General features: G+C 42.2%; 7 protein-coding genes across 7 annotated transcripts; 2 read left to right on the top strand and 5 right to left on the bottom strand.

Moving 5' to 3' along the window:
• Positions 1 to 436: 436 nt before the first annotated feature.
• Positions 437 to 1,105, bottom strand: LOC135429066 (uncharacterized). The gene is made up of 2 exons (XM_064683243.1): positions 1,043 to 1,105; positions 437 to 889 (listed from the first exon to the last, which is right to left on the bottom strand). Exons 1-2 carry the CDS (start codon positions 1,103 to 1,105, stop codon positions 437 to 439), a joined length of 516 nt encoding a protein of 171 aa, XP_064539313.1.
• A 2,249-nt stretch (positions 1,106 to 3,354) lies between these two features.
• Positions 3,355 to 4,823, bottom strand: LOC135429065 (uncharacterized). Its single transcript, XM_064683242.1, has 3 exons — positions 4,795 to 4,823; positions 4,451 to 4,499; positions 3,355 to 4,389 (listed from the first exon to the last, which is right to left on the bottom strand). The coding sequence occupies exons 1-3, from the start codon at positions 4,821 to 4,823 to the stop codon at positions 3,355 to 3,357; spliced, it is 1,113 nt and encodes a 370-aa protein (XP_064539312.1).
• Positions 4,824 to 5,610: 787 nt separating this feature from the next.
• On the bottom strand, positions 5,611 to 6,309 carry LOC135429064 (uncharacterized). The gene is made up of 2 exons (XM_064683241.1): positions 6,271 to 6,309; positions 5,611 to 6,021 (listed from the first exon to the last, which is right to left on the bottom strand). The coding sequence occupies exons 1-2, from the start codon at positions 6,307 to 6,309 to the stop codon at positions 5,611 to 5,613; spliced, it is 450 nt and encodes a 149-aa protein (XP_064539311.1).
• Positions 6,310 to 9,541: 3,232 nt separating this feature from the next.
• On the bottom strand, positions 9,542 to 10,738 carry LOC135429063 (uncharacterized). Its single transcript, XM_064683240.1, has 2 exons — positions 10,685 to 10,738; positions 9,542 to 9,859 (listed from the first exon to the last, which is right to left on the bottom strand). Exons 1-2 carry the CDS (start codon positions 10,736 to 10,738, stop codon positions 9,542 to 9,544), a joined length of 372 nt encoding a protein of 123 aa, XP_064539310.1.
• A 1,119-nt stretch (positions 10,739 to 11,857) lies between these two features.
• LOC135429062 (uncharacterized) lies at positions 11,858 to 13,857 on the bottom strand. Its single transcript, XM_064683239.1, has 5 exons — positions 13,816 to 13,857; positions 12,566 to 13,189; positions 12,383 to 12,526; positions 12,176 to 12,319; positions 11,858 to 12,100 (listed from the first exon to the last, which is right to left on the bottom strand). The coding sequence occupies exons 1-5, from the start codon at positions 13,855 to 13,857 to the stop codon at positions 11,858 to 11,860; spliced, it is 1,197 nt and encodes a 398-aa protein (XP_064539309.1).
• A 3,397-nt stretch (positions 13,858 to 17,254) lies between these two features.
• On the top strand, positions 17,255 to 19,672 carry LOC135429061 (protein PRRC2C-like). The gene is made up of 3 exons (XM_064683237.1): positions 17,255 to 17,669; positions 19,044 to 19,402; positions 19,487 to 19,672. The coding sequence occupies exons 1-3, from the start codon at positions 17,255 to 17,257 to the stop codon at positions 19,670 to 19,672; spliced, it is 960 nt and encodes a 319-aa protein (XP_064539307.1).
• A 757-nt stretch (positions 19,673 to 20,429) lies between these two features.
• LOC135429060 (uncharacterized) lies at positions 20,430 to 22,315 on the top strand. The gene is made up of 2 exons (XM_064683236.1): positions 20,430 to 20,447; positions 20,510 to 22,315. The coding sequence occupies exons 1-2, from the start codon at positions 20,430 to 20,432 to the stop codon at positions 22,313 to 22,315; spliced, it is 1,824 nt and encodes a 607-aa protein (XP_064539306.1).
• The last annotated feature ends 4,060 nt before the right edge of the window (positions 22,316 to 26,375 follow it).

Raw genomic sequence — 26,375 nt, 5'->3', positions numbered from 1 at the left:
TTTTTCCCCAACACAACTGAACCTCAAGTTCAAAGTTTAAGCTGAAGCTTCTGTTTGTTTTGTGCCTATTTGAATAAATACATATTTTTATTCATAAATATAATATGTGATATTGCGTAGAGGACTTTTCCCATTCAGCAGAAAATTAACTTAAAAATTTGAAGAATTGTTGTTATATTTTAAATATTAAAATTAATAAGATATAAAAATGCATACACTGAGTTAAGCATCAACAATATTGAATGGAGGATTTCTCCCTCAAAATCTAGAGTTTCGAATTTGATGCTTTTTAATATTTTTTTAGTTGCATTTGGAGCTCTGTCATAAATAAATAGCTGGACAATTTACAATCACAATTTACAGATAGACATAAAACATATATGAGTATATACACATATCAAGCGGAAAACATGGCTAACATGGGTTAAGAGTGGGCTTAGTAGAAGAAGGGCGTGGCGGGTGCATTGTAATGATATCCATCCTCGCTGTGCGGCTCGACAAACTCCAGCGGTGGCAAATATGTGTTATCCGGCTCCAGAGGTGCGGCATACGAGGGAATGGGTATCTTGTAGGTGGGCACCACCGGGGCAGGTGGCAAGTAGCTGCTTTCCGGCTGCACCACCTGGGGCGGCAGGTAGGTCGGCTTGGGTTGCACGGGCGGCAGATAGGTTGGCTTGGGCTGTGCTGGTGGCAAGTAGCTGGGCTCCGGCTCCGGCTCCTTTGCCGGCAGATAAACGGCGGCGGGCGTTGGCAGCTCAAAGGGAATGCTCGGCGGCTCGTAATTGTAGCCAGGATGCGTGTGCTCCTCGTGCTGGTGATCGTGGCCAAACAAATGCGAGACATCGGCGGCAACCAGCGCCAGGCTGAGCAGAGTTAGCACAAGGACTTTCTAAATGGCACAAGAGAATTAAATCAGATCAGGATGAGATGAGATGAGAGGATCGCTAACTAACCATTTTAGCTGGGCTGTGAGACAACGTTCTCGGTGCGATGCTTGGCTCTGAAATGATACAGTTTCCGGCAAGTGCTTCATTATTTATACAAACAGCGAGAACCGAGCGCGCAATAGAGCGATCATCAACTCGGTCTCCAGCTCAGTCTTCATCTCGGTCTTCGTCTCGGATGCGTTGTCGAAGCGACTTTTTGTCTCACCCCTGAGCTGCCTTTATTCGCATATAAATTCTATTAATTCTCTTTGAATTTTCAATCGCCTTATGCGTCTTTGTTGTTGTTGCTCTGCACGAAGCGGACATTAAATCTGCACTTAATTATAAGCTCGAGGAATGGACATCTGTGCAAATGTATCAAATAAGGCGATAGATGCCCTTACAGAAGGCCATAGCCTACTCTTCACGAAGTATGTAATGTTTTTAGATGGTTAAGAAATTGTAAATTAATTAATTGAATTTAATTGTTGCATTAAAAAGAGTCCAAATCTGGTTTCAAGGATACTTAAAGGATGTTAAACTAGATTAACGACCCGCACCTTTAAGACAAAGAGTTGGCCTTCCACTTTTCTTTGGGACTTGCAGCCTAGTAGAGTATATCAGTGTCTTTGATCAACATCAATTTGCTGAGCTAATAAATTGTGAAAAGTTGAGAAAATATATCTTTAATCTGCTCAGATTACCAGACATCTTTGCAAGGGTATTAAACATGCGGCAAACAAAACTATGCCTACTCTGGTTTTTATAGCCGGCAGCTATAAACGCCTCCCATTTGAAAATGAGTATTTAAAATTACGTTTGCTTTGGAAGTCCCCACATAGTTAAGAGTTAGCGAACATTTTTATTGATTTTTTTTTTTATGGCATACACTAGTTTTGGCCAAGATCGAGAGCCAATACAATCGATTGGCCTCAGTCGACATCGGGCCGCTCGGATCTCGGGACTGAAAGAGGTCAACAAAAGCGACGACGCTGCCTTTGGCTGCAATTGGCAATTAGCGATTTTGTTTAATGTTTTGTGTAACAGACCAACCAATCAATATCCATTGCCATCATTATTCATTTTCGAATCCACACCAGACAATTATAATTATAGCTGCAAGTGTCGAAGCTGAGGCCGCGATGCGGCGCGTAGCGCGTGCTTCGGGTCTCTAAAGTAGACTGCGACGGCGTTTGATTGGGCGCAGAGTCGCTCGATGACCCTTTTCTTTTGAGTGGGGTATATCGAAAGCCAATATATCGAAAGCTGACCTTAGACAATGGCCAATTAGCTTTAATCGCTTTCGCTTCGACTGTCGAAAGATGCGTTCGCAGCGCGACAAAGCGTTTGATGTAATTCACGGCTGGCTTTCCATCGAATTGGAGCAGATTATAAAGCTATAAAATATACTAATTCAACTTTAAATGCAAGAAAAGTTCATAGAGATATGAAAATATATACACAGACGTGATTCAATGAGGTTTAAGGTTGCCGGTTCAAGCCCTTGGCGGGTCATCCCTTCGCTAGCCTGAGATTTGAACTCCAAATCAGTTTTCCCAAGCTGAAACAAGCCGTCCTGCATAGAGCTAGACCTAGTTTGATTACATGAGAATAACAAAATAAACATAGATGTTATTCAATAATCTACTTTCTGTACTTAACTGTGAGGTTGCCGGTTCGAACTCCCGACTTATCACCCTTTAACTAGACTAGGATTAGTTATCAGTAGGCTTTCGTTAAAAGTAGCCAATGTTATTTAAGAGCTTGTTTGTTGACAATCTGAAAATAAACCCATAAGTTATTCAATGAACTCTTCTTTGTACTGAGCTGTGAGGTTGCCGGTTCGAACCCCCGACTTTTCATCCTTAAACTTGACTAGGATAAGTTAATATTAGGCTTACGTTAAAAGTAGCTAATGTTATTTTGGAACTTGTTTGTAGACGATCCGAAAATAAACACAGAAGTTATTTAATAATCCCTTCTGTGAGGTTGCCGGTTCGAACCTTGGGATTCAAACCCGCATCTTTTTTCTTGACTGTAGCTTAAAGTAGACATTGCTATTTCAAACTTAGGCCAAACTTATATTTATTGAAAGTCCAAGACTTGTATTAAACAGTAGATATAAGTTTTGACTACTTCGAACAGGGTATCTGCCAGTTCAGCAAATCTTATATACTTTACCTCAATTAGTGCATATCTGTAATATCTTTTACAATTAGCCTTGGCTTGCATCATATTTCAATCTCATGCTGTGTGCTGTAAATGAGAAAACTTTTGAGCTTAATTGAAATAATGTAAATTACCTCCAAATTGCCTGAAGATCCAAATAATTATCGATCGCTTAATTTAAATAACAGCATATTCGATGTAAATGTGTAGATTTTGTAATATATTTTATTCGCACAACTTAAAATTAAATTTGTAGAGCTCAAAACTTGAAGCGGCGCAGCGGCTGGTTGTATTGATAGCCCGGATTGCCCGGCCCAGATGGAGCTGGCAGCGATGCCGACTGGCTCAGGGGCAGCGCATACGAGGGTATGGGAATGTGAAAGCTTGGCTCTGGCTGTGCCGCACGTGCCTCCGCCGACTGAGCGGGTGGCAAGTACTGCGACTCCGGCTGTGCGGGTGGCAGATAGTTGGACTTGGGCGGGGCGGGTGGCAGATAGTTGGACTTGGGTGGGGCGGGTGGCAGATAGGTTTCCTTTGGCTCCACAGGCGGCAGGTAAGTGGCCTTGGGCGCTGCTGTGGCTGGCGGTGGAGGTGGTGGCGGCAGGCTTGGTGGAATCTTGGGTGGCAAATACTTGGTCTGTGGCTTGCCAGCAGGCTCTCCTGCAGGTGGCAGGTACTTGTTGTCAGGCTGAGCAGGTGGCAGATACTTGCTGCGTGGCTTCTGTGGTGGCAAGTATTCCGCCTTGGGCGTCTTCACCGGCGGTGGTGGTGGCGGTGGTGGCAAGCTGGGCGCCACCTTAGGTGGCAGATACTTGGTTTCCGGCTTAGCCGCTGGCAGATACGTGTTGCTTGGCTTCGGTGGTGGCAAATACTCCGGCTTGGGCTGCGGTGCAGGTGGTGCGGGTGGTGCCACATAGTTGTAGCCATTGGGTGCATCAGATTTGGGCTGATGCTGGCGCAGTGCATCGAAATGCAGATCGAAGTGCAGGCCGGGATTGCGATGGGAATCATGATTGTGCGATTGCGAGTGCGCGTCCTGGTGGTACCCATGGCTATCCTGATGCGAGTCGTGGTGGTGCGAGTCGTGATTATGCGGATCGTAATGATGTGAGTCATGGTGCGAATCGTGATGTGAGTCGTGATGGGAGTCATGATGGGAATCGTGGTGCGAATCATAATGCGAGTCGTGGTGCGAGTCGTGGTGCTGATGATTGCCACCTCCGAACAAGTGGGAGACGTCGGCGCGTCCACTGGCGCAAATGGCCAAGACGGCCAGCAGGAGGCACAAGGATTTCTAAAAAAGAAGCAAGGCAATTAATAAGAGGAAAGCGAGATTCAGGCAAAATATTAGCTACCATTTTAATGGGGCTGTCCAAAGCAGTTGCTGCTGCGCTTTGCTGACAACTGGAAGTAATGCCTTAGCTTGTTGGGGTTTAGGCTTTTATACGCTGTTGCAGCTGAAAGTGGCCAAAGTTGCGGCTCCAGCTAAATATTTGGGGAAATAATTAATACTTGTTGTTTGTGTCGCCGTCAAGAGACAAAGGCCAGCGCATAATTTGCCTGCTTCACACTTTTCTTGGTTTTCTTGAACTTGAAGCCGTGGCCAATTATTGCCGTGTCTTTATGATACCCTGAAAATGATCAAAAAGGTGAATGGTTTCAATGGGAATGTGTGTCACAGAAAGAGAAATCATCTTACCTTATATATTTTCCTGATCGGGCCGCCATCTCCAGCTGTCTGTCCTTCTCTGTGAGTTCGTGGATCTCTAAGATTACAAGAGCTAAAGACTTGACTTGTTAATCATAACTATCGATAAATATCGATAAATCATCGATTTTGAGTTATGGGTATTTAAGCATATCTCGAGGACTTTGAGAGCTAGATACACAAAACTTGGTTGAAGGTTCTAGCATAATATTAGGAGGTATAAAATATATCATCTTTTAGATACCTCTCTCCATTCCAATTCCATATTAAAGTTAGAGCTTTGGGACTTTGTATATACACTCTTTTTTTTATGCCAAATCTTACACTTGAAAATTTGACTATGATCTGACTATAATTAACTCAGTTAAAAAGGAACTCTTTTCTTATAGTCTACGTTTAATGGAAGAAGAGAAACCTCGCCGCTCTATTCAGGGTATTTCCAGGGTATTTCCCAGTTGAGCACACCTGACTTTTGCTCTGGCACCCCACGTCTATTTTGGGTGAAAATAATTAAAACGAATTTCGCTCTTAATTGGGTCTATAACAACAAAACACGAGACCCCTCGCATTTGGGACTCATGAATATGCAGAGCAGCCGTCGCGGTTCAATAAGATAATTTTCAGTTCAATTTTGGGTTATTTTGAACAATTGATGGTGATTGGGAATTAGACGATATCGGTATAACAATTAGCTAACAAACGTGATTTATTAATTAAATCGGAACTTATATAATACCAACGACTAGGCAAACGGGAGAAATAACAGCATTCCGGGTCAACAAACAAAGTGGTGGAAAGTGGTTTGGCTTAGAATATGAAGGGCTCGGCGGGTGCGTCATAGTGATAGCCCGGCTCTGGCTCCGGCTCTGGCACAATGATCGGCGGCAGATAGGTGGGCGCGGGCGTCGGGGCAGGCGTCGTCGTTGTGGTGGTAGCCGGTGGGGGTGGCAGGTAGGTGGGCACAGGTGTGGGTGGCGGCGGTGGCAGGTAGGTGGGAGCGGGCGTGGCTGGTGGCGGTGGCAGGTAGGTGGGCGCGGGCGTAGGCGCAGCCGTCGTCGTGCTGGCTATGACAAATGGCACTACCGGCTTGGGATAGTCATAGCCATAGTGATGTTCGTGTTCCAGGTGCTGCTCGAGCTGCTCCAGCGGCAGGTGGGAGACATCGGCAGCGGCCAGGGCCAGCAGGCAAGAGGCCAGTGCGAGGCTAAGGAATGCGTTCTACAAAAATCAAAAGACAACAGTGTCAGAGTTCAGCTTGGAGCTGCGGGAGTAGTTCAGCCGAGTAGGCGGCACGCACCATGTTACACCTTGGACTCGAAGACGTTCAATGATTGACCAATAACAGCGGCACCTGTTTATTTATACTCACAATTCTAACTTCGTGAGCCACCACTGTCCATGGTGGCTCAAAAGGCCAATTATTGTTATTATTTAAATCGATTAATATATATATATACATACACATACACATGCATTCTTTGTATCTGTATCTTTGTCTGTAGTCATTATGCAATATTTAAGCCAAGTTTTGTTTGCGACTCGATTGTTGTTGTTGTTGTTTTTTCTTTTGGTGCCATCTACAAACGGCGTCAAGATAAATGCTCTCCGAGCATTTTCATCAACGTCGTCATAAAACAACCTCAAAGCAACTGTATTCTTGTTATACGCTCGCAGAGGGTATTATAAGTTGGTCATGAAGTGTGTAACGCTTGGAAGAGTACATCTCTGAAAGCATTAATTTTATATAATAAATAATAATAATAAAAATAGTAATAAAAAATAATAATACAAAATAATGATAAAAAATTATAATAAAAAATAATAATAAAAAATATTTTTAAAAATAACAAGAACAAATAATAATAAAAAATAGTAATAAAAAATAATAATACAGAATTATAATAAAAAATAATAATAAAAAATTATTTTTAAAAATAATAATAACAAATAATAATAAAAAATAATAATAATGAACAATAATAAAAAATAATAATTAAAGATCAAACAAAATAATAATAAAAATAATTATAATAATAAATAAAAATAACAAATAATAATAATAAATAATAATAAAAATAATAAAATGCCTTTTATATACTATAGCTGTCTTACTTAAAATCGGTCTTAAAGTTTTTTTTTTTTTTTTGCGTGTCATCCTATTTTTAGCTATTTATTCAGTCATTTATCTTCCAGGGATTCAAACCCCAAACTTGCCGCCATTGCTTGAATTATTTAATCAAAACGTTGTCAACTAAATTTGCTACTTACTATTTTAACTATGCCCCTAAATCTTAAGTCAACAACGGACCATCATATCATATGACTCCGAAGAAAGAGTCTTTCGGAATTGAATGTTGCTTGGAATTCTGTATGGTAAGCATGTACGTTTCTCTAAAATATGTTCACCAAACTCAATAATTAAGAGCTACAAATTCTCCACACTTACCCACCCAACATTCAGCCATCTATCTGCAAGGGTATTTCAATTTCGGCGTGCCAAAGTTAGCCATCTATTTATGCTTGTTGCCAAATAACAATACCACACTTCCGAGCTGGGCAAATAGCATTTGAGTTCCGCTGGCCGCTGGTCGCGTTGTAAGCGCACTGCGCTGCCTGTCATAAATCATTTCGACTTCATTTATAATAATTACCGTCTCAAGAAGTTGGAGTGGTCAGCATTTCATGGCCTCCCCCCTTCCCCTTCCCCTCCCCTCGCCCCTTGACAAAACATCGCGCGCACACACAATAAAGTTGTCGCTTCAAAGCTTGCGGAAGCATTCGGATTCGGATTAAACAAGTACTTAAGACACACATCAAAACTGTGCCACCTATCAAATTGTCAGCTCAGCTCAGCCCACGTGAATCTTTAGGGCAAACGTAAGCGGATACGCCGTAAACTGCGACACATTTGCCCGCATTTAAACCGAGTTGACTTATTTAATTGGGAGCCACAAAAGAGTTTACGAGCAGATCGAAGATCAGTTAAGATTGTATTTGAAGCAGCTCTGCTCAGGCATCTCGTTCTTGTGCTGTCGTTTCAACTATCACTTTTCAAATACCCTATACTTATTGAAAATGGGTGTTATGCTTATGTGATGTATCGGTTGCAGACTTCCAGCGTGACTAGAAATGTGAATTGATCGATAACTTATTTTATTTCCCCGCAGCCTATAAAGTTCGATAAAAATTTATCTTCAAATTTATATGAGCTAGAGTGTTTGCTATAAAGGATCAATAACTCCCACCACATTACTGCAAACTATAAAAATCAATGAAAGCCTCTTTAAGCTGCCAGTATGTTATCATCTATAACTCACATCACATTACCACAATCGATAAAAATCAATAATATTATTTCTAGTTGATCTCGTATGTTATATGAAAATCGAAAAAGGGTTATTGAACTTATCTTGTAGATTATAAGAGAAAGAGAAAATGTTATTAGTGATGTATATCTCCGTTCAGATAATCCGAACTTATCTCGTAGATTATATGAGCTGGGGAGTATGTTATAAATGATCGATAAATCTTAGCACATTACCACAATCGATAAATATGGAAAACTAATTTTTGAATTTATCTCATAGATTTTATGAGCTAAAGAAACGCAGTTTTATATGTTATATACAAAAGATAATTGTCTCCGATTTGTATAAAATCGATAATAATCGATGTTAATTATTGTTTTTAAGGAAATATCTCAAAGATTACAAGAGCTTAAACACCAAACATGGAATAGAGTGGGTAAAGGGTATTTCCAAGTCAGGCACACTCCACTTGAGCGGCCTTATTTGTTTGCATACTTTGATTTCAAGACATCTTCGTTTGGCTTAGCTAATTAATGCGGGTTGTTGAACCGCCAGCGGCTTGATCGATAACCGAAATGTTTGAAAAGCGATTGCTGCGGCATGCGCTTGTTTCGCACTGCTCGCATTTAGCCACAATTTGTGGCGTAATTTATGTAAATATAATTTAATTAATTGTGCACTTCCCACAAATTTATAGGCGCAAGTATACAAAATTCCAGCAACATGTGCAAATTTGTCGTTGACTTCTCGAACTGCAACCGGTTTGTATTTTGTTTGAATATTTTTAAATTATTGGTTTTTTGTTTTGTACACAAACAGCATAGGATTGAGAGCAAGAGCCACATCTTTGTGTGTGTTTCAATATCGTTTCTATTCTAAGCGCTGTCCAAGGCAAGCCTAGGCCCTTGGCTGGTGAAAGGCTAACAAACAATTGCCCTGAACGTGGCTTTAATACAAGTGGTTATTATACTTTTGTCACGAACTGTGCAAGGAGAATCGCGTCTAAATAAAGCATATATATTCTAGATCAGTAGCAACTGTCGAGTCCGTTAGACTAGGGACTTAATTTTAAGGAAATCTTGATGAAACTCAGCAGTTCTTGTTATCTTCAGACTGGAATAACTATATTGCTTAGCCGCTAAAGAAAGTATAGATAAAAACTGTAAATTCTTTCTTTAAATATCTTAATCAAAGTTTCATGCAGCTGAAGTCTACACGAAGTTTACAAATCGAATATAAGTAGAAGAGTAGAATGTTTCACTACAATCTAAGCATATCAGCAGAATCTTAACAGCTACAAAAAAATTTGATCTTATAGCTCTATAGCTTATATAGTAAAATGTCTGCAAGAGTATATTTGATTTGGTTTTTAAATTTTATTGTGTTAGGACTTTGGTACAAAGTAATATCTAGCTAAATGGATTGAGAGCTTAGCTCTTGAAGCGTCTGCTGGGCACTCGGTAGGCATATCCATGACTCTTGGACGAGGCATAGGCAGCGCTCTCATCGGCGACCGGCTCCTGCTCCTCAAGCTGGCCCAGCTCTGCATCGGAGGGGGCGACGGGTATGGCATCTTGGGGAAACTCCTGGCCCGTGGGAAACTCATTGTTCAGCTCCAGCTCCAGCTCGCTGACCCTGGGCACATCGTAGACAAATCCATTGCCCGACTGAACCAGCTGCGAAACATCCGCCTTGGCCCAATGCAGACAAAGCGCCGCCGCCGCCAGCAGAGTCCAAATAAACAAACGCTAAAAGTCACAATCCGAATAATAAATGTAATAATGCATGCGGACAAGCAGCGCTTACCATTTTTCTAGGCAGAGAGGGGCAAAAAAACCTTAAAGAATATATGTATAATAATGTTTTATGTTTTATAGCTGCCAGCAACGTGGCTCGCGCGAATGCAGGCAACGCCGCCGAGACGCCAACTATTTATACTTCTAAGTATATGTCGATCGTGTTTGTTTTTTGGCTCAGCTTAAAAAATTGCTAATGCTAATGCTGCTGTTGTTGTTGTTGTTGTTGTTGTTGTGGATGCTGCTTGTCAAGCGACAGCAATTCGATAGTTAGAGCGGCCCTAGATAAACACAAGCTGGTTGTTTGGGTTTGGGGCCATTGCTGCGTTCACTCGAATCGAATCGAATCGAAAAAATCGAAATGCTACAACAGCGCCTCATTGTCAAGGCCGCGACTCGTTTGGCTTTTGTGGGGTCAAGTGTCAGTTGATTCACTCTGTGGCTTTGTCTTCACTTCACATTGAATTAATGATTCTATGCGCTGCCAGCATCCATCACGTGTGCCCGCCACCAAATCCGACTCCGACTCCGATTCCAACTCAATAAAGCACCTGCTGTCAACACTCTTCAGCACATTTCCGTTTCAATTAATGCTCTGAGCCATTTGTCTCTGTCAATCTGGACAATTTTATTGTCGCTCTCGCATCTCTCGATAACTCGATCCAGTTGCACCTTTGACCCTCCTCCTCCAGCAGCAGATCGAACCGCCTCTCAACACTCTCACTCTCTGCAGCACAAGAAAACCAGATTTTAAACGAAACTTAAAATTTGTTTAACCTCTCTTCGGTCCACAACTGCTCGCAGGCTTTTTTTATTGAGCTCTCTGCTCATAGCCGCACTTCTTAACTCTTTGTTTTGGTCAATATAAATATTTGTTTATTTGACCGCCTTTTGTTTTGGCGTATAACAAGATAGACACCCGTACCTATCGCTGCATACTTTTAGACGAATAGTATATATTCACACAATATAGCATAAATGTGGGCTAAAACAAATAAAAAGTTCCTCTCAATAAATTAAACCTAAATTATGTTGTTTTGGGCACAGTTACCGATACAAATAATTTGGTTCACTTCCAATAAATAAAGTATTTTAAATAAAATTCGAAAATGTAAAATTAAAAATTATTTCAAATTTGTTCATGAATAAAAAACAATTAGAATAAAATCCTAGAATGGAACTCACCGAAAAATTTGTAAATAAAATAGACTCAACCTAGCATCTAAGCAAGTTGAGAAATGGAACATTAATATAAAAGCTGAAAGAAAGGAAACTCAAGAAACTAAATTAAAAAGCAACAGGTAAAAATAAAATTTAAAAATGAGAATGTAAAACGAGATTTCCAAATAATAAAAAATATACTTAACCTCAAAACAAAGCTAAGAATAAATATTAAAAATAAAATATTAATATAGAATCTATAGGAAAGGAAAAGTAGAGCTTAACAAAGAACTTAATCTAGATAAAAAGAGCAATTTATCTGAATGAAATTCTGAATAATGGACAATTTTAAATAAAATAACTTAACTTAACCTCAAAATAAAATTAAGAAATTAATGGTTGATTAATATGAAATTAAAATGGAAAATGAAGCTAAGGAAAGTAAATCGAGATAGAAAAGCAAATTATTTAATATAAATTTCTAAATGAAAATTGTAAAGTGTTTCCAATCAAGAAAGGATATAGCTATCTTTTAATTAAAGCTATCAAGTAGGTAATACTGACTGGGAATGCTTCAGTCGAGCATTTCTATACTAAGCTGGAGAATGAAAATTATTAAAAAATTTAATTGCTGTTCATTTATGTTCAAACTGATTTTAGCTGCAAGTAAATAAGTTATTTAATTTTTTTCTATGTCGTTTTTATTTATTTCAAGTGACTTCGCATCAGGAATTCGAAAAAAGGGTCTAATACTAGAGGAAGATAGTTTCTAATTACAACAAGTGTTCCCTAAAAGTCGAAAGATGGCTGGGGATCGTTGGGGTAGCTGTAGCCCTTAGGTCCTTGGGCAACAGGCTCTGGCTGGCGGTAGACGGGAGCTGGAGCTGGCTGGTAGACAGGAGCTGGAGCTGGCTTGTAGACTGGAGCTGGAGCTGGAGCTGGCTTGTAGACTGGAGCTGGAGCTGGAGCTGGCTTGTAGACTGGAGCTGGAGCTGGCTGGTAGACAGGCTTCTGGACAACTGGGGGCAGGTACTCGTTGACGGGCTTAGCGGGGATCACAACCTTGGGAGCGGCTGGGATCACGGGCTGGGGCTTGTACACGGGCGCAACTGGAGCTGGAGCTGGCTTGTAGACAGGAGCTGGAGCTGGCTTGTAGACAGGAGCTGGAGCTGGCTTGTAGACAGGAGCTGGAGCTGGAGCTGGCTTGTAGACTGGCTTCTGGACAACTGGGGGCAGGTACTCGTTGACGGGCTTAGCGGGGATCACAACCTTGGGAGCGGCTGGGATCACGGGCTGGGGCTTGTACACGGGCGCAACTGGAGCTGGAGCTGGCTTGTAGACAGGAGCTGGAGCTGGCTTGTAGACAGGAGCTGGAGCTGGCTTGTAGACAGGAGCTGGAGCTGGAGCTGGCTTGTAGACTGGCTTCTGGACAACTGGGGGCAGGTACTCGTTGACGGGCTTAGCTGGGATCACAACCTTGGGAGCGGCTGGGATCACGGGCTGGGGCTTGTACACGGGCGCAATTGGAGCTGGAGCTGGCTTGTAGACAGGAACTGGAGCTGGAGCTGGCTTGTAGACGGGAGCTGGAGCTGGAGCTGGCTTGTAGACAGGCTTCTGGACAACTGGGGGCAGGTATTCCTGAGTCGGTTCGAATTTGACAGCAGGCTGGCCATAATGATATCCATCTTCCTTCAGGATGCCAGCAGGAGCAGGCTGCTCGTAGACAACGGGAGCGGGCTTCTGGTAGACAACAGGAGCGGGCTTCTGGTAGACTGGAGCTGGCTTCTCGTAGACAACAGGAGCGGGCTTCTGGTAGACTGGAGCTGGCTGCTCGTAGACAACAGGAGCGGGCTTCTGGTAGACTGGAGCTGGCTGCTCGTAGACAACTGGAGCGGGCTTCTCGTAGACAACGGGAGCGGGCTTCTGGTAGACTGGAGCTGGAGCTGGCTGCTGGTAGACAACTGGAGCGGGCTGCTCATAGGTCTGTGGCACATCGATGACGAACTGCTTGGCTGGCTGCTGGTAGTGGTATCCATCCTCTTGCAGGTTGTCGCTGTTCGAGAACAGATGGGACACGTCAGCGCTGACGGCTGCCACCAGGGCGAAGGCGATCAAGAGTTTCTGTAAGTCGGATCAGACGGATATAATTCGATCAGCACGCTTCAATAATCTATATAGGCCCAATTGGGTAATCTTTTGATCTTTTTATGTCTCAATTATCCTCGGTTATTCTCACTTTTTTTCTTTTGTTTTTTCATTTTTTCTTGTCTTACCATTTTGCTCAGCTACAAATTCACAACACGAAGGTTGAAATATTACTGTGTTGCCGATGAAGAGTACGACATTATTTATACGTCGGCAACGTCGTTTCAGGATAGCTTCGACAATCCAAAATATGTTCGGCAAAAGCAGAATCTTCTCGACAACAACAGCAACAACAGCTGCCGCAAAATTAACCGAACCTGATTGGGCTGGTTAACCGGCTATGACAGAACGACACTCATAAAATTATTCTGCTCGCTCTTTGGCAGATCCCCAGCGTTATAGATTTAAGCACAATGAAGCACTGAGTTATCAGCAGGCAGTCAAATTTTACTAAATAAATACAAACAGCTAAGAAAAATGTGGCGCACCGATATCTGAATACTCTTCCAGCTGGCTTCTTGAGCAAGCAGAAGAAATACGTTCAAATCTTAACATACTTGTTAATCAATAAAGAAATCTTATATACAAAAACCGATGCTTACCAATCGATAAATAGGTTCGAAACCGTAGATAATATAATTCATCGATACTCGTTAATCGATAAATAAGTTTGACTAATTGTTAATCGATCAATGGGTTCCAATCTTATCGTTATAGTATACGCATTTATCGATATTTGGCAATCGATAAATGATTTAAGACCCAATCCTAATATTATATGCTAATATCGATACATCCCAATCTATGCATAATATTATAAGCAATTATCGATCAAATTTAATCGATTTGTAATCCGCTTTGATTAAGCAGTGTGTAAATATACCCAAAAGGGCAAGTGTGCTAAATTATACATAATTTGATGTGAAAACAATATGCTAAACCATGAAGTTTATAATAGAAGACAACTCCATAAAACTGTCATATATTCAAGCCTATATTCCAGTTAGATTTATCGCCCCAAACCGATAGCTACGAACAGAGATGCTCTTTATTTTCAGGCTGCCCTGACGTGCACATATAAAGCCAAAATATTTGCCACTTTATGGCTATTAATGAAACACAAAAGCGATATAAATGCGCCCCGACCCGAGATTTTATATGATGTTTTATTTATGAGAATCCAACGAGACAATTTGCATGAGAAGGCGTCAGTTCCGCCAAGCTCTCGTAATCGAACACGCAATTGGGCCCTCAATTACTCACAAGCAGGTCCAGACCTGGGACTGGTTGCCTTTTGGGCAACCTTCGCGCGCGTGAACAGTGGGTCACATGTGTATATGGAGTGTGAAACCAGTTTGAAAGGAAGCGCCCCAAAGCGACCTCTCTGCGCGCCACTTTCCGTGTCACTTTTGACCCACAAGCGGGCCTCAGCTGCAGCAGCTCTTAATGAATGCCCAGGGGTACATAATTTTTGGCAATTGTTTACTTGGATCGCATATACTATAAATGGGCGCTCGCTATTCGATTAGCACGCAATTAACTCAACTTAGAATTGGCCTCGCCAAAAACTTCGGATCGCCTTAGCGGATCGCCATCAAGCTTAATGCTGGCCGCTGACGTCGACGGCGACTAATCAAGCCGCAGTCAATGCTAAGCGAGCATTGAACTAAGGCAACATATCATATAAATTATTCATATTTCATTTCTAACTTAGCCAAAGTTCTTTTTACATCGATTTCGGTTTTAGAAGAGTTTTCGCTGTGTGTAAAATATTAAAAATTTAAATGTATTCCATAATATACAGTTTTACGAAAGACTTAAACAAAAAACACGTTTGGTAATTTTTTTTTGAATACCTCGCAACATGTTACACTTAGGGTTAAATGGGAAAATAAATTATAAAAAGTTGTGAAATTTCTATCTCATCATTTTCCACAGCATCTAGACTCGTGTACATCCAACTGCTTTGACCTGATATGCATCAGTGAATATGTGACAGCCTTTTACAGGGTATCTTAGCTTTAAGTGCCGAAATTTGCCCATAATAAAGCTTGCCGGTTTTGGGCTTAAAATAGAACACGTTTTAGTTGGGATTTCCCCCCGCATAGCTGACTAAAGAGTTATGAGAACCGAAACACACTCTTTGAATTTCATAATTTCTTATATCGAAATATTCCGACTTCTTGAAATTAATCATAATTTAAAACAGCTTCGTCTGTGCACATATTTTTCTTCATCTTCTTCTTGCCTTTGATCAGCAATTTGTCAGCAGAGCTCATGCTTAACGGTTAATCACACTGGAAACCCGAGACTGACCGACCCTGAGGGGGTTTACTCATCATAGCTCAATCACTTTTGCTTTCCTGGCCCCAACTTTGATATCATCTTCTTGGCCGAAAACAATCGCGTTTGGCCGTCCGTTAACTGTATTAATTCGATCTGTGAATTTCCGGCATTTAAATGGAAGCTAATTCTGGACTGTAGTCTATATTCAAATTCGATTCAAATTCGATTACTTCATCGAAAAGATTAAAAATTCGCTTATTTTAATTAGGCAGCGGCACATTAAATGCCAAACAAATGAAACGAGTTTGAAGCTGTTAACAATAAATTAATATAAGTTAAAATCGAATAAGTGTATAATTATTTATGGGTGTGACAATTGTACAAATGAACAGAAGCACCAGCACATATAGACATCCCAATATCTTGTATATATGTATATATATCTCTATATGTAAAGCCTATATCCAAAAATGGTAATGCAAATGCCTGCGACTTGTGTCAGCGCCTGAAATAGAGCTGGATTGGCAGAGCGCTGTCAGAACGAAACGAAACGAAACCAAGCTAAAACCACGCTCTAAAGAAACAAAAATTAGTAGAAGCACATTTAATACAAAGCATCTATTCAATGCAACCGGTTCTATTAGTTTTGTGAATTTTCAAGTATTAAATGTGCATAAATTTATATTCTAAGGCATGATTAGAAAAGATTCTTGTTCTGTTTGCCCAATCAAAGCTTGTCCAAAGAATGTTGTCGATAACAAAAACGAGCTTCGAATCAAACTAAACAGCCAATTTACAAACTATACAAGAAAATACACCAAAGTTATTTGCAAATTCTGATAAAAACCAATAAAATATCAGACCAGACACTAATAATTTAATCGTAATAAAAATCTAGCCAGGCTAGACAAACAAATACAGCACATCACGTATACGCCGCATATAAATTCTCAACTACAAATTTAACATGCACTTAACAGCTCTGCCAGGTAGTTAACATTCAGAGGTTTGTGACTCTGCTAAGGCTGTTAACTGGCGCTGTTAGACACTTAACAGGTTTCAATTTATGTTCTGCCTGGCGATTAATTTTGAACAACAATGAGACGTATCCCAATTTTTAGAATAAATTGCAAGCGCTACAGTGAAAGAATATCAATACGACAATAAGAGAATATTTATAAAGTATATACATTATAAATGAACAGTTATATTTTATGGCTTCGATTGACTTGTCCGAGCTGCTTCTACCCTTTTGGAGAGTATTACAGTGTTGCGATGAAGTGTGTAACGCTTAGAGGGAGGAATTGCTGACTCTATAAAGTAAATATATATATTATGCAATAAAGTATATAGATTCTCTATAAAGTATATATATTGTCAATATAGACAGGTTCGTCTGTGAGTTTTTCAAGCTCAGCAAAAGCAAGCTTCACAATTATCCATATTTGAAAAGTCCTAAGCACGTAAGGGTATTTAATCTTTGGTGTGCCGAGATGTCTGTTCTTTCTTGAAATGCGATTAAAACTAATTTTATGGGCCGTGTTTGTTGTGGCTATGTCATAATATATACTAAGTACACCCGATTTGGGTTTGGGCAGCTGTCTTATAAATATGAAAACATTCCAGAGTCTTGAAACGATTTAATTATTGCACTTTGAGCAAGCAACATGGTGAGTCTTGAGAGCTCTTCTCAATTTTGGCAGCTATTTTATATTAGAATGTTATCCCCTTTTGCAGCATTCGATAATTGTGGCCATGGCCGTGTTGTTGGTGGGCAGCGTCGCTGCCACAATACCGAGCAGAACCTACTTGCCACCCCAATACGTTGCCCAGCCGCAGCTGTTGGTGCAGCGTCCGCAGAATGTCTACCTGCCACCTGCAGCTGCCTATCGCCAGGTGAGCCGTGTGGTATCGATACCCGAGCGCACATACTTGTCGCCCGCCGTACAGATCGCACAGCCGCAATATATATCGCGACCTCAGCTGGTGGTGCAGCGTCCGGTGGTGCAGCAAGTGGTGCGTCCCCTCAATGTCTACCTGCCGCCCGCTGCAGTGCAACGGCCAGCTGTATCCATTTTGTCGCAGCCACAGTATGCATCATTGTCCCGCACATATCTGCCGCCCCAGGCAGCTGCATCCGGCCTGGACGAGCAATATGATATTGATTTGCGTGGCCAATTCTGAAAATATTCCGTCAGACAGAAACGTCAACTGGTTTGCGGTTTAACCCAGACCGACCGCAAACTATATATTCAAATGCTAATCGAACCGAAAAGAGTTCTTTAAATGCAGAATTATTTCAACTTAATTAGCATTTTACCAATAAAGAGAAAACACAAAACGAAACAAGAAAACCATCTCGTTAAAGACATAAATTTAATCAGCCCACAACGAACCAAATATGATGTCTTGTAAAGAAGACAATAACCTTTGTCTAATCATATGGCTGCAACAGAATTTGCTTTTCAGTCGTTAAACTCTGACAAATGAATGAATCGTACGAGCTGAAATGGACATTAATCTATTGCTCTAGCGGAATTTGCATAAACGTTTCGCTTCGATTTATTGGCGTATTCTATATGTATGCTATATGTCACTTGGTTCACGACAAAGTTAATTATCGATATTAATAACAACGTAGCTTGCTATTGAAAAGTAAGAGTGCTCTAGTCGGGAGTGTCCGACTAGCCGGATACCCTAAAGAAGGCGCCAGGAGCTCTTCGTCCCTGGGTCTCACATTATCTGACATCCGAGTGTGTGTAAATACTTAAGCTTAAGACTCAGGTAGGTCATCAAAAATTATAGGAGCTATACATAGTATATCAGGATATCTAAAAAGACTCTTATTGTTATTCTAAAATAGCTTTAGATGTAGAGACAAACAAGATATAAACTCGTTCTGCTTATGATATACAATAATAAATATTTAGAAAATATTCCAAGTCTCTTCATTTTGTAGATATAAAAAAGATGGACGGGTTGACACAGACGGACAGACGGAAATATCTGGATCAGTTTATCATCCTGATAAAGAATACTCTACCTGATCTAAAGGATATAAAGGAGGCATTCCTCTGACTGTTACATAAATTTGCAAAAAAACAATTGACCCCCTTTTGATCCCTTTTTGAGTGGGTGAATGAAATGCGTTAAGTGCTCGGTAGTGCAATCAGGTTTGAGCTATAAATATTCATGACTTGCACTTCCAATTACGACTGACAGCAATGAATGAGGAATATTTGAGAGTCTAGCGGATAATGAATGAGGAATATTTGAGAGTCGTGTGGTTAATGAATGAGGAATACTTTAAAGGCTAGTGGATAATTTGGCAAATATTTGTGTGCCAAATTTAATGGAGTAGAAAATCATTTAGCCTCTGCTTTGATTGATGATGTGCATTGCTTCCGTTCGCCGAAAGCCCGTGTATAAAAGTAATGCTCGGCTGCTTATTAGTTATTATTCGCTAAATTGTCCCAACAGCAGACAGATCTTCAAATATGGTTAGTATTTAATGGACTTACTCTGGACTTTAAGCTCACCACAGACTATCGATTATCCCTGCAGCAGCACTTTGTCCTGGCTCTGGCTTTGGTGGGTTGCGTCGCCGCCGAGGCGGGCTACAATTACGCAGCTCCCGGTTCCTCTGTGGCTGCCTCTGCTCCAGCTCCAGTGAAGTCCTATGTGGCACCTCAGGCTCATCAATATGCGGCTGCTGCCTCTGCTCCAGCTCCAGCTCCAGCTCCTGCTCCTGCTCCTGCTCCTGCTTCAGTCTTCCATGCTGCTGCGTCCGCTCCAGCTCCGACCAGAACTTATGTGCCGCCAGCTCCTGCTCCTGTTGCCCATCATGCAGCTGCCTCTGCTCCCGCTCAGTCTTTTGCTCCAGCTGAGTCAGCTCCTGCTCCCGTTCAGACATATGTGCCACCTGCTCCACAGGCTGCTCGCCCAGCTCCTGTCCCAGTTCACGTTGCTGCGCCAGCTCCCGTCCAGCATCATGCTGCTGCTTCTGCTCCTGTGCAATCCTTTGCCGCCCCAGCTCAGAGTTTCCAAGCTGCCGATTCCTCGGATTCCAACTATGAAGCAGCTGCTTCTGCTTCAGGTCCTGCTCCTGCAGTCGCTCACTCCGGCTACGAGTACAGAACTGTGCGTCGCCGCGTCTACAGGCATCGCGCCTAAATCGCACAAGGATTTAAAAGAATATATGCAATAAAAAGTATAACCCGATTATAAAATAAATACCTATTAAATACTGGGTGGAAGGGCATGATATTATGCACTAAAAGAAGTTACTTATAAGCTATTTTTGTTAATTGCCACTCATTTTCAATTTCTTTGTTGCTTTTGCTTGTGAATAATGACAAATGGATTAAATATGAATATTGAAAATGTATTCTTCATTTGAACCAGCGTCCTCTCGCTTGCTAGTCCGACGCGCACACTCGTAAGTTTCACACACAGGCTGATCTTTGTCTTATGACTCCTTTCTACTTCCTTACCACCCAAGAGGAAGCTTCTGTTATGATCACAGCTGACCCCATCTTTCTACTCGCTTTCCACCCAAGAGGAAGCTCCTGTTAACATATAAACCTCCCTTACATTTATGGATTGGGTTTACCATTTGGTTGCTTCTAAAAGGTGCACTAATTTCTTTCGTAGAGTGTCGTATTTTATTTGCAAGCATGTTAACAACCTCTGATTCAGTTCAGTTCGATTTGCTCCATAAATTGCGCCAGCCAAAGGCTTTGTCTTAGAAGCGACATTTGTATTTTAATTGCGAGTATTCAATACGACAAATGGGTCACAAAAAGTGCCTGACGAATTTCTCACGCTCGACAACAGGTTCCACCACGGAAATTCCGCCCATTTGGAAGTGCAATGCAATTCCACAAAAGTCGACAGAGCTTTGGTATATAATTGAAGTGGAGATGCCCAGATGAGCACAGATGCCATGGTAAGCACAGCATGGAATACCCATTTTCGAGAATCTAGACGAGCCATTAATTCTTTTCACAGGAGCTGTTCAGAAGCCTGTTGCTGTGCCTGCTGGCGATCGGTTGGCTGTCGGAGGTGGCGCCATCGACGCATCACAGACACCATCGGGAGTACGAGGACGATGAGGATCAGCACTATCTGCCGCCGGAGGAGCACGCACTGAAGCCCTTTTTCCGCAAGGACAAGCACACCAGCGAGCACGTGGTCTACCACAAAGGCGACGAGCATCACGAGCCCAAACGCATCGATCATTACCATCACTACGACAAGCAGCCCGCGCTGAAGACCAAGCACATACACTACCAGCAGGTCGCACCACAGCTGCGCACCGCTGAGATCTTGACTTCGGCTCCTTCCCAGATTGTCACGCGACGTCGGCGTCCCAATCGCGTGCTCTATGCGAGTGCGCCGAATTCCGTGTTCCACACACAGATCAATGTGCAGTCCCAGGACTCCGAGCTGAGCTCACAGATCCGAACAGATCCAGTTGTGCCAGGTGCCCAACTGCCTGCCAATGCAGGCGCCCAGCTGCCCGTCACGGCTTTGCCCAACTGCCAGTCGCCAGTTGCTGGCAATCCGCCCATTGGCTGCCGCGTGGTTGATCCAGCTGGCGCTCAGTTGGGCGCCGATGCTCTCCCAATTGGCGGCCAGTTGCCCGCCAATGGTGGACTGCCAATTGGCGGCCAGTTGCCCGCCAATGGTGGACTGCCAGCTGGTGGCCAGTTGCCCGCCAATGCTGGACTGCCAGCTGGTGGACAATTCCCAGCCAATGCTGGACTGCCAGCTGGTGGCGGACAATTGCCCGCCCTTGGCCTGGCAGCGGGCGGCAATGGGCCCAACAATCTGGGCAACGGCAACAATCTCTTTATAGATCCCTCGCAGGGCGCTCAGCTGGCAGCTGGCAATCAAAATGGCGGCGCCTTGCAAGGATTTGGCAATCAGAATCTGTTCATACCGGCAGTTGGAGGTCAGCTGGCTGTTGGCGGACAGGCTCCATTGGTAAGGGGGCAGGTTGGAGGGGTTGTTCAGCGACCCGGCTCTGTGCTGATCCAAATTGATCCAGCATTTGGCGGCCAACTGCCCGCCGCGGCTCAGCCTGCAGGCAACGGCAATGCAAATCAATTTGGTCCATTTTTGGGCGAACAGCTTGGCGCTGGACAGGCGCCAGCTGGTCCAAATGGAGCTCCTGCTGGAGGACAGGCGCCAGCTGGTCCAAATGGAGCTCCTGCTGGAGGACAGGCGCCAGCTGTGGGCAATGCGAATCCCGTTTTGGGCGGCCAGCTGGCAGCAGGAGCACAGCCCTTCGATCCAGCACTCGGTGGCCAGCTGCCCGCCTCGGCTCAAGCAGCAGGAAATGGCAATCCAAATCAGGCTGCAGCTGTGGCACGCTTCAATGGTCGCCGGCGCAGTGGACGTCAACGCAGTCGCTCCAACTACCAAGGCCTCAATGTGGTGCGGGGCAATGTGTTTGGCCAGCCAGCTCTGCAGGGACCCACAAATGCAGTGGGCAATCAGCAGGACACAAACATCATCGATGGCAACTTCTATTCTAGCTATCCGGCGTATCAAAGTCGTCTAATCAGGGTGAATGGCAATCAGCGCAGCGTGTTCCTAGCCGATGGCGACTATTACGACGATGACGAGGCCACAGACATTGGCATTGCAGCCAGCTCGCCCGAGCTGAGCTACGCAGCGCCCGAGCATAGACGATCTCGCCAGAAGGGCAGCCAGGGCAGCCAGAGCAGCGCCAGCTTGGACCACGAAACGGCTGCCTCGGAGTATCGCGAGGATGGCTATCACTACCGGAATCCCAGGCACACCAAATGAGAGCCCACGATTCCGTTTGACTTCTCAATTATGTATATGTATTTAAAAATATATCATGGCAATTGCTGAAAGAGCACACATTAAAATTTAAAATATTGTTGCCTACTTTTGGGCGGCGCGGGCAAATTTAAGTTCCGTTTCCGCTTGAGCGGAGCTCAGCTTAAAAGCTCGCTGCTAGCCTAGTTTCGCTCATACTTGCTAGCTTGAGCTTTTTAACAGAGCTTTACACTGGACTGCATAACATTTGGAGAGCAAATTTAATTAGTTGTTGCTGGCCACGTTTTAATAGTCTCTGATAAATATTGATTGAATTGGTTAAAGAGAGTATTAATCAAGGCTGCAAACGGGACTAAGCCGAACCGAACCATAAAGCGAACTAATAAACAAAAAATCAGCTGAACTTAAGACCGAACCGAAGCTATGTTTTTCTAAAATAGATTGGCTTAGAATAAAGAACTAAGGTGTGACTTAGTCCCAATGCAAATAACTTAGAGCCTAAACATTCGAATTATCTAACCATATTGGATGGATGACAATTTTGAATGCAACGCAAATCTAGCCCTTCAGTTCTGTATGAAAATATCTATGGCTTGCAATATTTTCAAGAGAGCGGGCAATTATGAATTAAAAAATGAATATTTGTTTAATTATACCTGATAATTATGAAGTTATTAAATGGTTTGAAAGGTCGCTGTCTTTTGCGCCTATGGTATTTCGATAGTTGCCCGGGTTTCTAAAAATATATAAAAAAATATAAATAAATTATTTCATCAATATTTAAAAAAACCAAGGCTTGAACCAAGACTTTGATCAAAATTGAAGAAAATCTAGAGCAGCTACCTAGGAAAGCTTAAAGAAGTTGGTTAGTTCGAACTGTTTTTGGCCCTTTATTTTATAAACTTGGCCAATTCACGAATTCACAATGCATCATAAGCCGAGCCGAATCGTGAACCAGCCAGAAACTTTTGATAGTTGTGCATCCATAGTTTTAGCAACTCTTTAAATTTACTCGTCGCTTCAAGAAAAAAGCGATAAACGTCAGACTGTAGATATGTTTGGGTAGGAAACTAGTTCAGAGCCACGCACACATTTGCAGCTCAATGGAAATAGATACACACAGGTCATGCAAGTTTTTGGACACAATAGAAAGGAAGATGAGCACACAAAGCCAATTGCCAGCATAAATTAATGCGTTCATTTAGACACGATTCTCATGCAAATTCAACAAGCCAAAAATAAAATAAATAAATAGAAATAAATATATATACATAACATATATGTGCATATGACCAAAAATAAATAAAATCTAGGCAATCGACTGTTTAAAGAAAAGACCACAAAACAGTTGAAATAAAACGCAGCGCTGACGTGGGCTGCCATTATGCCAACATAATGTAAGATACCCAAAGTCTATATAGATATATAGCTATAGGTAAACTAAGGCGGGCCCGCAAACAATGTATTCAAAGTAATATTTATTTTCTGCCAGCTAGCTGCCAAATCATAGTCGGGCGGGGCCGCTCATTGTCTGCTCAGGTCTCCATCGATGCTGTAGGTCAGCAGTAACAGCAGCAGTAGCAGTAGCAGTAAAAGCAGCAGTAGCAGCAGCAGTAGCAGTAGCTGTGGCAGTAACTGTGGCAAGCATTACATATGCAGAGTGGTTCATTAGCTTGGCTTAGATATTTATCTGAGCCGATCTCTTGGGTAGCTGACCTCTGGCAGGGCGAATTTCTAATTATGAAGAGGAAAGAGCTCCCATAAATCTGAGTGTATTTTTTGGTAAATGCAGCTGAAATTAAGTGAACAAAGCTTAATTTAATTTAATTTATGGGAGGGGGTAAGAATCCAGCTGGGTATAATTCTCTGCATAAATTTACTTTGCCTTTGCGTTATATACATATTTCTATTATGGTGTGTGCGAATTTTTACCTTTTTTCCCTTAAGTATATTTTATATCTATTTTATTTATTTATTTTTTAAGCTATGCAAAGCGAGTGCGGCTCGAGATCAAGCGTCGGCCAGAGAGTTCAATGATCCGCCGCCGGCTGCCATTTCTACTATGCCTCGGTAATTGAGCACGCCCCGCTTAATTGGCACATCGTTTAATATTTTGCTATATACCCTTGCGGGGGGTATAATAATGTTGTCGTTAAATGTGTGTCGATCAGAGTCAACAGCCGAGTCGATATAGCGTCTGTCCGTCTGTTCATCTGTCTGTTTCTAGTCTCTCAGTTTTAAACTTTGCAGAAGTCCCTCTTTCTGTTGCACGCAGTACATATATCGGAATCGGCTGGATCGGATTACTATAGCATATAGCTGCCATAGGAACGATCGGCCGAAAATTAAGTTGTTGAATGAAAAACTCTTTGTTTTTCAAGATATCTTAACCATACTCGGCATTAACTATTATATATTCCCAGTGCTTCTTCGATGTGGTCAAAGCATTATGAGTAGTATAAAAAAGTTCGGTCTGCAAGGGTATTAAATCTTCGGCGTGCCGAAGATAGCACTTCTTTCTCGTTTTTATTATTTGTATTGTAAGCTTGTAAGTTGGCTGTGGGAACTGGCCAAAAGGGCTGCCCTCGGCTTACGTCATGGCCCAAACATAGAAAGAACCTCAACATTCGATGGCCAAGTGATTAATTCGTTCTGCTCAGGCAATTGCAGACGCACAATTGGATGCCTCGTTCACACTTGAGATCCCAACGGGCCCCCCTGCTGGCCCCCTGCTAGCCCTCCCCTGGCTCAGTATTGGGCCAAAACAAAAAAAATAGCAATTTGAAAGGAACTTGCCAAATTTCTTGTGCCACGCGTATGAATTTTTAATGACCCAGCCGCGTGTTGGAAGTGTGCGCGATTATTATTATTCTATTTATGAATTTGTCTTTTTTTTCTTGTCAGTTTATTTTTTGGCTATTTTTTTCTCGCTCCGCAGATGAGATCCATGTCGCTGTCGGCACTTTCTAGTCGCAGCCGCAATATTTGAAGCGAGAAAGAAAACTGGTTTCCCGAATGATTTATCATGCATTTAAATTAAAGACAACCAAAAACGAGCATCTAAAACAAAAGCTTAATTTATCATAAAAGACTAAAACGTGTACTTCAAAAAAGAATAAAATAAATAACTAAGCGCGCTCTAGTCGGCCATGCACGACTAGCAGATACCCTGAAAGCAGCGTCGAGCTGACGATATAAACTATTGATATTTTTTCTGCGGAGGTGCTTCTTCTTCCCTTTACTACACACTTTTCAGGGGAAATGCATTCTTGAGTAACTTCGGTATTTACAGTCCGATCCAAAAGAGATTTTGAGGAATCAGATATGGCACGTTAAGGTGTATATATACCAAAGCCCAACAATGTATCTCTAAATCCCAAACTTCTTGTCTTCAGCTTTGCAAGATTCGAGATGGGATAAAGAGAAAAATGGGATTACGATATCGATTTTTATCGATTACTTGATTTTAGATAAACTTCATCTAGAATAAGAAGATAGTTCATAGTTTTTAAGATACTTTAATACCTGCCTAGATCTCAACCCATCTATTGAAGATGAGATCGAATATATATAGATATATATTAAGAGGTGAGAGAAGCCATTTTCTGTCTGGTAGCCAGACAAAGCCCAAAACTTGTATACTCTATTAAAGTCACAGCGCAGTTAGCGTGCAATGAAGATGTTAAGTGAATCGATTAAGAACTGGTTTTTAATTGAAGTGTAAATTATTATTAAGTACCGCCTATTTGTTGGATATTTGCAGAATTATTGCAGCAAGACATGCTTAATTAACAGCAAGGCATGGCCAAAGCTGTTAGCCCCCATTTTGGTTAGGGTATACGATCAGAAAACTAAATTAAGGCGCGCGTGTGAGTGTGGCTTGAAGGAAGCGACGAAAAAGAGACTGTTGCTGCCACTCGAAATGCTAAAACCAATGCGAATAATATTAATTAAAATAGAATTTGCATAGATTTAGGCAAACAGATTTCTGTTAGACAGAGCGACGACGCCGAAAGAAAGACCAAGTAAAAATAAAACATAAATAATGCCTTGCCTGGCCTGG

The sequence above is a fragment of the Drosophila montana genome, unplaced genomic scaffold, assembly GCF_035044405.1.
Source record: "Drosophila montana isolate Dmon_TW-CO22-7 unplaced genomic scaffold, ASM3504440v1 contig_2583_1, whole genome shotgun sequence".
In the NCBI taxonomy this organism is placed as follows: Eukaryota; Metazoa; Arthropoda; class Insecta; order Diptera; family Drosophilidae; genus Drosophila; species Drosophila montana.
This window is presented reverse-complemented; position numbering and strand designations above follow the sequence as displayed.